Source organism: Symphalangus syndactylus, chromosome 2, assembly GCF_028878055.3.
Source record: "Symphalangus syndactylus isolate Jambi chromosome 2, NHGRI_mSymSyn1-v2.1_pri, whole genome shotgun sequence".
Classification (NCBI taxonomy): Eukaryota; Metazoa; Chordata; class Mammalia; order Primates; family Hylobatidae; genus Symphalangus; species Symphalangus syndactylus.
The window spans coordinates 49,418,208-49,427,858 of NC_072424.2; the positions used below are offsets into that span (position 1 = coordinate 49,418,208).

Sequence of the window (9,651 nt, forward strand, 5' to 3'; positions counted from 1 at the left end):
CAAAGATATAGAAACCAAGAAAGCACCATACGCGTTTGCCTTTAACTGCTTCCCAACTTGTTTTCCTCTTCCAATTTGATTGTGGTTTCCTCTCCAGAAGGAACTCTACAGTACTTAGCGCTGGCCACATAGTAGGTTCTCAAATACTTGTTAATAAATAAGTTTGTTCGAGAAGCTGGGCAGTGATATTCTACAGCTGGAAGAAGAAACATAATGATCTAGTAATTAGCTCATTAAAAATAAACGTTCTTCTTTCCTCAGAGGAGCATTTCCCAAGGCCTGCCTTGATAGCCATCCAAAAAGGCCAAGCTCATCCAATCTTGCCCTAGATTTATGCTAAAATGCAGTTACAATCTATAGGATGACAGATAACGACAGCACTTATTTAAATATAATAGGCACTTATTTAAATAGGAGAAGCTGTGACTTCATAGCAAGTGTTGGGGTTAGGAAACTGGGTGGATAAACTTGCTGATGCTGTAGATCTTAGTCTCTACATGAGATCATGTGGAAAATCTGAAAGCATTTTGGGTTCCTTATGTTTGCAATCAAATGACTGTACACCTTTTAATTTAAAAAGTACCATGAGGCGCACACACACACACTCGCAGAACTTTTTGGCGTAACACAACTAGAATTAGATCTAAAGCTAACTGTAGGACTGAGTCTATTCTAAACTGAAAGCCTGGACATCTGGAGTACCAGGGGGAGATGACGTGTTACGGGCTTCGATAAAAGCAGCTGGTTTTGAATGGAAGGAGCCAAGAGGCCAGCACAGGAGCGGATTCGTCGCGCTCACGGCCATTGAGCCGAACCTCTCGCAAGTCCGCGAGCCGTTAAGGAGGTCCCCCGTCCCGACCCTTCGCACCAAGCCCCTCGGGGTCCCCAGGCCTGGTACTCCCTTGCTACACGGGAGGGGCGCGGAAGCCGGGGCGGAGGAGGAGCCAACCCTGGGCTGGGCTGAGACCGGCAGAGGAAGACGCTCTAGGGATTTGTCCCGGACTAGCGAGATGGGAAGGCTGAGGACAGGAGGCTGATTGAGGGGCGAAGGTATACCCTAATCTCAATACAACCTTTGGGGCTAAGCCAGCAATGGTAGAGGGAAGATTCTGGGCGTCCCTTCCAGGCCGCCTCCTAGTCACCACCCTCCCCACCCGCCCCGACCGGAGCTGAGAGTAATTCATACAAAAGGACTCGCCCCTGCCTTGGGGAATCCCAGGGACCGTCGTTAAACTCCCACTAACCTAGAACCCAGAGATCGCTGCGTTCCCGCCCCTTCACCCGCCCGCTCTCGTCATCACCGAGGTGGAGAAGAGCATGCGTGAGGCTCCGGTGCCGGTCAGTGGGCAGAGCGCACATCGCCCACAGTCCCCGAGAAGTTGGGGGGAGGGGTCGGCAATTGAACCGGTGCCTAGAGAAGGTGGCGCGGGGTAAACTGGGAAAGTGATGTCGTGTACTGGCTCCGCCTTTTTCCCGAGGGTGGGGGAGAACCGTATATAAGTGCAGTAGTCGCCCTGAACGTTCTTTTTCGCAACGGGTTTGCCGCCAGAACACAGGTAAGTGCCGTGTGTAGTTCCCGCGGGCCTAGCCTCTTTACGGGCTATGGCCCTCGCGTGCCTTTCATTACTTCCACGCCCCTGGCCGCTGTACGTGATTCTTGATCCCGAGCTTCGGGTTGGAAGTGGGTGGGAGAGTTCGAGGCCTTGCGCTTAAGGAGCCCCTTCGCCTCGTGCTTGAGTTGAGGCCTGGCTTGGGCGCTGGGGCCGCCGCGTGCGAATCTGGTGGCACCTTCGCGCCTGCCTCCCTGCTTTCGCTAAGTCTCTAGCCATTTAAAATTTTTGATGACCAGCTGCGACGCTTTTTTTTCTGGCGAGATAGACTTGTAAATGCGGGCCAGGATCTGCACACTGGTATTTCGGTTTTTGGGGCCGCGGGCGGCGACGGGGCCCGGGCGTCCCGGCGCACATGTTCGGCGAGGCGGGGCCTGCGAGCGCGGCCACCGAGAGTCGGACGGGGGTAGTTTCAAGCTGGCTGGCCTGCTCTGGTGCCTGGCCTCGCGCCGCCGTGCGTCGCCCCGCCCTGGGCGGCAAGGCTGGCTGGGTCGGCACCAGTTGCGTGAGCGGAAAGATGGCCGCTTCCCGGCCTTGCTGCAGGGAGCTCAAAATGGAGGACGCGGTGCCTGGGAGAGCGGGCGGGTGAGTCACCCACACAAAGGAAAAGGGCCTTTCCTTCCTCCGCCGTCGCTTCATGTGACCTCACGGAGTACCGGGCGCCGTCCAGGCACCTCGATTAGGTCTCCGAGCTTGCGGAGTACGTCGTCTTTAGGTTGGGGGGAGGGGTTTTATGCGATGGAGTTTCCCCATACTTAGTGGGTGGAGACTGAAGAGTTAGGCCAGCTTGGCACTCCATGTAATTCTCCTTGGAATTTGCCCTTTTTGAGTTTGGATCTTGGCTTATTCTCAAGCCTCAGACAGTGTTTCAAAGTTTTTTTTTTCTTCCATTTCAGGTGTCGTGAAAACTACCCCTAAAAGCCAAAATGGGAAAGGAAAAGACTCATATCAACATTGTCGTCATTGGACATGTAGATTCGGGCAAGTCCACCACTACTGGCCATCTGATCTATAAATGCGGTGGCATCGACAAAAGAACCATTGAAAAATTTGAGAAGGAGGCTGCTGAGGTATGTTTAATACCAGAAAGGGAAAGATCAACTAAAATGAGTTTTACAGCAGAATCATTAGGTGATTTCCGCAGAGCTAGTGAGTGGTTTAGATCTGAATGCTAATAGTTAAGACCCTACTTATGAAATCAGTTTCCTTTTGGTTACTTCTGTAATCATATTGCTAGTGAGTTTAGATTTTTATGTTAAGAGTTAAGATGCTACTTATAAAAGTTTGCTTTTTGGTTGCTTCTGTAACCCTATCGAAGTGACTAAAATCACTTTGGACTTGGCAGTTATAAAGTGGAAACTGCCATTAAGGGCTGGGGGCAAGGAAATTGAAGCTGGAGTTTGTGTTTTAGCAACCAAGTAACAACTCTTAATCCTTACAGATGGGAAAGGGCTCCTTCAAGTATGCCTGGGTCTTGGATAAACTGAAAGCTGAGCGTGAACGTGGTATCACCATTGATATCTCCTTGTGGAAATTTGAGACCAGCAAGTACTATGTGACTATCATTGATGCCCCAGGACACAGAGACTTCATCAAAAACATGATTACAGGGACATCCCAGGTTGGTGGGATTAATAATTGTAGTTTTCTTGACCCCAAAAGGCCTGTTTTGTACACTGGTTTTGTCCTTTGGAGAGTTGACAGGGATATGTCTTTGCTTTCCTTAAAGGCTGACTGTGCTGTCCTGATTGTTGCTGCTGGTGTTGGTGAATTTGAAGCTGGTATCTCCAAGAATGGGCAGACCCGAGAGCATGCCCTTTTGGCTTACACACTAGGTGTGAAACAACTAATTGTTGGTGTTAACAAAATGGATTCCACTGAGCCACCTTACAGCCAGAAGAGATATGAGGAAATTGTTAAGGAAGTCAGCACTTACATTAAGAAAATTGGCTACAACCCCGACACAGTAGCATTTGTGCCAATTTCTGGTTGGAATGGTGACAACATGCTGGAGCCAAGTGCTAACGTAAGTGGCTTTCAAGACCGTTGTTAAAAAGCTCTGGGAATGGCGATTTCATGCTTACACAAATTGGCATGCTTGTGTTTCAGATGCCTTGGTTCAAGGGATGGAAAGTCACCCGTAAGGATGGCAATGCCAGTGGAACCACCCTGCTTGAGGCTCTGGACTGCATCCTACCACCAACTCGTCCAACTGACAAGCCCTTGCGCCTGCCTCTCCAGGATGTCTACAAAATTGGTGGTAAGTTGGCTGTAAACAAAGTTGAATTTGAGTTGATAGAGTCCTGTCTGCCTTCATAGGTATTTAGTATGCTGTAAATATTTTTAGGTATTGGTACCGTTCCTGTTGGCCGAGTGGAGACTGGTGTTCTCAAACCTGGTATGGTGGTCACCTTTGCTCCAGTCAACGTTACAACAGAAGTAAAATCTGTCGAAATGCACCATGAAGCTTTGAGTGAAGCTCTTCCTGGGGACAATGTGGGCTTCAATGTCAAGAATGTGTCTGTCAAGGATGTTCGTCGGGGCAACGTTGCTGGTGACAGCAAAAATGACCCACCAATGGAAGCAGCTGGCTTCACTGCTCAGGTAACAATTTAAAGTAACATGTTATTAACTTACTGCGGAGGCTAAAGTCATTTGAGACTTTGGATTTGCACTGAATGCAAATCTTTTTTCCAAGGTGATTATCCTGAACCATCCAGGGCAAATAAGCGCTGGCTATGCCCCTGTATTGGATTGCCACACGGCTCACATTGCATGCAAGTTTGCTGAGCTGAAGGAAAAGATTGATCGCCGTTCTGGTAAAAAGCTGGAAGATGGCCCTAAATTCTTGAAGTCTGGTGATGCTGCCATTGTTGATATGGTTCCTGGCAAGCCCATGTGTGTTGAGAGCTTCTCAGACTATCCACCTTTGGGTAAGGATGACTACTTAAATGTAAATAAGTTGTGTTAAAGATGAAAAATACAACTGAACAGTATTATTGGTAACAATTAACTTTTTTTTAATAGGTCGCTTTGCTGTTCGTGATATGAGACAGACAGTTGCAGTGGGTGTCATCAAAGCAGTGGACAAGAAGGCTGCTGGAGCTGGCAAGGTCACCAAGTCTGCCCAGAAAGCTCAGAAGGCTAAATGAATATTATCCCTAATACCTGCCACCCCACTCCTAATCAGTGGTGGAAGAACGGTCTCAGAACTATTTGTTTCAATTGGCCATTTAAGTTTAGTAGTAAAAGACTGGTTAATGATAACAATGCATCGTAAAACCTTCAGAAGGAAAGGAGAATGTTTTGTGGACCACTTTGGTTTTCTTTTTTGCGTGTGGCAGTTTTAAGTTATTAGTTTTTAAAATCAGTACTTTTTAATGGAAACAACTTGACCAAAAATTTGTCACAGAATTTTGAGACCCATTAAAAAAGTTTAATGAGAAACCTGTGTGTTCTTTTGGTCAACACCAATTCTGGTTTTATGAATTTGTAAACTTCTTGAAAATGTAATCGTTAACACTTCTGGGAGGGGATAGGGTTTTCCCACCACGTAATTGGAAGGGGAAGGAATCTCCTTTTAAGCTATGGGAGGGCTGCTTTGATTACAACACTGGAGAGAAATGCAGCATGTTATTGATTGCCTGTCACTAAAGCAGGCCAAATGCTGTGAGTCCTTGTGCTGCATAGAAAGCTTCATGTCGCTAAATCAATGTTAAGTGAATCTTTGGAAACATAAAATAGTTTCCAAATTACTGGGATGTGCATTTTAAAGCAGGCTAAAATGACTGGGCAGTGAAAGTTGACTATTTGCCGTGACATAAGTGTAGTGGCCAGTGCATACCCTGTGAGTGGAAGGATCCATTCTTGAAGTCAGTGGAGTAAGCTGTATGCCAGTTTGATAGTTTCACAAGTTTTATTGAGTGCTATTCAGAATAGGAACAAGGTGCTAATAGAAAAAGATGGCAATTTGAAGTAGCTATAAAATTGGACAGCCTAATCTTACATTTCTTTTCTCCTGCAGAGTCTAATACCTTTTATGCTTTGATAATTAGCAGTTTGTCTACTTGGTCACTAGCAATGAAACTAAGTGGTAATAGGCTTAACAGGTGTCAGTAATAGCCCACTTACTCCTGAATCTTAAGCGTTTCTGCATTTGAAAAACGCTTTTCATGATCTTCCTGCTGGGATTATAGGCATGAGCCATTGTGCCTGACCTCCCATATGTAAAAGTATCTAAAGGTTTTTTTTTTTTTTTGCTTATAAAAGGAAAATTTTCTTAAGTTTGAAGGATAGGTAAAATTAAAGGATATGCTTTTTGTTTGTGTGGTAGTTTTATTTTTTAAGATGGAGTTCTTGTTCAGGCTGGAATGCAATGGTGAAGTCTCACTGCAATCTCCTCCTGGGTTCAAGCAATTCTACTTCAGCCTCCCAAGTAGCTGGGATTATAGGCATGTGCTAATTTGGTGTTTACTGAGATGAGGTTTTTCCATGTTGGTCAGGCTGGTCTCAAACTCCTGACCTTAGGTGATTGCCTTGGCCTCCTAAAGTGCTGGAATTACAGGCATGAGCCACCATGCCTGGTTCTATAAGGACATGCTACGCAGGAGTTAAAGCAGTCCAAGAGACAAGGCCTCTTAAAGTGATTGGCAATGTGTGTTGCTCAAGATTCAAAGATAATTGAATTGGCCATAGACAAGTTTGTAACTTGAAATGTTATCCCTTTCCCTCATCTAAGTCTGAGTTAGATAAAATGCCTTCCCATCAGCCAGTGCTCTGAGGTATCAAGTCTAAATTGAACTAGAGATTTTTGTCCTTAGTTTCTTTGCTATCTTATTTAATGTTTACACAAGTAAATTGTCAAGATTTGCTGGATGACAGTAGAAAAGACAGGTAAGGCCTTTAATAGATGGCCAGTAGATGCCCTGATAATGAAAGTTGACACCTGTAATATTTACCAGTAGAGAATTCTATTGACATGCAAGGAATCAAGATTTAACTGAAAAATTGTTGCCAATGGAAACAGGAATCAGTTTACTTGCATACTGAGATTAACTTCCTCTGTGAAACCCAGTGTCTTACACAACTGTGGCTTGAGCACCACCTGCTGGTATTGATTACAAACTTGCTCACTACAATAAATTTTTAAGCTTTAAAATGAAGTGGCATTTCTCTTAACAGTTACTATGTTGGAATTGGTTAAAAATTTTGGAGTGGATTTCAAAAGTGAGAACTTCAGTTGGTTTCAAGGTAGTGCTTGGCTTTTTTTTAGACAGGGTTTTAACTCTTGCCCTGGCTGGAATGGAAGTTATGGCTAACTGCAGCCCTGACTTCCTGGGCCCAAGTGATCTTCCCTGAATAGTGGGGACCACAGGTTTTTGCCACCACGTCTGGCTAATTTTTGTATTTTGCCATGTTGCCCAGGCTGGTCAACTCCTAGGTTCAAGTGATCTGCCTGTACTGTAACTTTGCCAGTTAATCTGATATTTATCTTTCAAATCTTAGATGTACCAGGGCCTCGCCTCGGCAGTGACTCAAGGAAGAACCCATGTGCTCTTACTGGGACGCGATTTGTTCAGACCTCCTAACCTCAACCCAATTTCAGTTCTTTCTAGTGGAGAATGTTGACATTTACATTGATAGGCCAGATTTTAGCACTGCGTTATCTTCGTGATCTTTTTTTTTTTTTTTTTGAGACGGAGTTCCAAACTTAGTAACTTACATTTATTTTTTAGTGTAATTCTAAAAGATTTCATTCAGCTAGAACTACCCTGATACTTAAATGTCCTTTTTCTCTTACCTAATTATTTGCAATTAAACATTTTTGTCATTTACTTTGGGACTTTTTAGCAGGCCCATGGATCTCAGGGTTTAGTTTGTGGGCTCTATGGGAGACAGTGACAACAAAGATAACGTTAATGTTGCAATAATTCTAAGCAAGGGATATTAGAAAATGAAGCAGGCCAGGTGGTGGCTCACGCCTGTAATCCCACCATTTTGGGAGGCCGGGGTGGGGGTATCACAAGGTCGGGAGTTCCAGACCAGCCTCACTAATTGGTGAAACCCCATCTACTGAAAGTACAAAATTAGCTGGGCGTGGTGGCGGGTGCCTGTAGTTCCAGCTACTCAGGAGGCTGAGCCAAGATGACACCACTGCACTCCAGGCTGGGCGACAGAGAAAGACTCTATCTCAAAAAAAAAAAAAGGCCGGGCGCAGTTCCTCGAATCCTAGCACTTTGGGAGGCTGAGGCGAGATCTGCTAAAAATACAAAAGAAAAGCAAGGCATAGTAGCACATGCCTATAGTCCCAACTGAGGCTGAGGCAGGAGAATCCCTTTAGCTTGGAAGGTGGGGGTTGCAGTGAGCCAAGATCTTGCCAGGGCACTCCAGCCTGGGTGACAGGGTAAGACTCTCACAAAATAAAAATGCCGGGCGCGGTGGCTCACGCCTGTAATCCCAACACTTTGGGAGGCCGAGGTGGGCGGATCACGAGGTCAGGAGATCAAGACCATCCTGGCTAAAACGGTGAAACCCTGTCTCTACTAAAAATACAAAAAAATAGCCGGGCGTGATGATGGGTGCCTGTAGTCCCAGCTGAGGCTGAGGCAGGAGAACGGCGTGAACCCGGGAGGCGGAGCTTGCAGTGAGCCGAGATCACGCCACTGCACTCCAGCCTGGACGACAAAGCGAGACTCCGTCTCAGAAAAAATAATTAGCTGGGCATGGTTGTGCACACCAAGCTACTGTGGGGGGGTTCAGGCAGGAGGATCGCTTCATCCTGGGAGGCTGAGGCTGCAGTGAGCTGTGATGGTGCTACTGTACTCCAGCCTGGGAAACAGTGAGACCCCGTCTCCTAGGTTCAAGGAATTCTCCTGCCTCAGCCTCCTGAGTAGCTGGGACCACAGGTGCCCACCACCACACCCGCCTAATTTTTGTATTTTCAGTAGAGACAGGGTTTTAACCATGTTGGTCAGGCTGGTCTCCAACTCCTGACCTCAGGTGGTCTGCCCGTCTTGGCCTCCCAAAGTGTTGGGGTTACAGGCTTGAGCCACCGCGCCCAGCCGAGTCTGGCCTCTTTAACTTAGCATGATGCATTTGAGATGCATTCATTCTGCATATATCAGTAATCTCTTCCTTTTTAATGGGTGTATGACAGTTTGTGTATTCATTCCCAGCTGAGGGGCATTTAGCTGTTTCCAGTTTGGGGCAATTATTAATAAAGCTGCTATAAATGTCCACATATAGTTTTGTTGTAATGATGTTTTTATTTTACTTGTGTAAATAGCTAGGAAAGTGATTACTGGGCTGAGTGGCAAAGCGTATGCTTTTTAAGAAACTGCTGAGCTGTTTCCAAAGTGGCTGAACCATTTAGTAATTAAGAGATTAACTTTTTTGAGGAAGACAAATAGACTACATGAGTGTTAAACTGATATTTTGCAGGTCAGTGAAGTAATTCGTTTAGAAAATATTGTGCTTACTATGTTCTAGGTACCATTCTAGGCACTGGGGATAGAGCTATGAACAAAATGGACATGGTTATTGACCTTTGAGTTTATAGTTAGTGGGGGAGATATTCAATAAATAAAAGTAGCTAATTTTGAGTTGTGATGGAACTATGAAGGAAAAGAGAAATATACCATGAGGGAGAAGAGTAAATGAAAGGGACATAATTTAGACTGGCCAGAGAAGGTATTTGCCAGGAATAGCTGAGACCTGAAGGATAAGTAGGAGTTAGGGGAGAATATGAAAACATTGTGTGTGTGTATGCATATATGTAATATAAATAACATATATATGCATAAACACACACACACATATATATATATTTTTATTTTCTTGAGACAGTCTCGCTCAATCACCAGGCTGGAGTGCAGTGGCTTGATCTCGGCACACTGCAACCTCTGCCTCCCAGGTTCAAGCGATTCTCCTGCCTCAGCCTCCCAAGTAGCTGGTACTACAGGTGCACGCCACCATGCCCAGCTAATTTTTGTGTGTTTTTTTTTTTTTTTTTTTTTTTTTTTGAGACAGAGTCTCGCTCTGT

At 45.5% G+C, this 9,651-nt stretch overlaps 1 protein-coding gene across 3 annotated transcripts; it reads left to right on the forward strand.

The window, feature by feature from the left end:
* The first annotated feature begins 606 nt into the window (after positions 1-606).
* EEF1A1 (eukaryotic translation elongation factor 1 alpha 1) lies at positions 607-5,057 on the forward strand. 3 transcript variants are annotated; one of them, XM_063630069.1, is made up of 8 exons: positions 607-1,050; positions 2,507-2,680; positions 3,052-3,231; positions 3,340-3,636; positions 3,720-3,870; positions 3,958-4,214; positions 4,309-4,543; positions 4,638-5,057. In XM_063630069.1, exons 2-8 carry the CDS (start codon positions 2,537-2,539, stop codon positions 4,760-4,762), a joined length of 1,389 nt encoding a protein of 462 aa, XP_063486139.1. In that variant the 5' UTR covers positions 607-1,050; positions 2,507-2,536; the 3' UTR covers positions 4,763-5,057. The 3 variants fall into 3 exon arrangements, with proteins under 3 accessions (XP_063486139.1, XP_055112169.1, XP_063486144.1); XM_055256194.2 differs by having other exon boundaries at positions 736-1,556; XM_063630074.1 differs by lacking the exon at positions 607-1,050 and adding an exon at positions 2,074-2,195.
* The last annotated feature ends 4,594 nt before the right edge of the window (positions 5,058-9,651 follow it).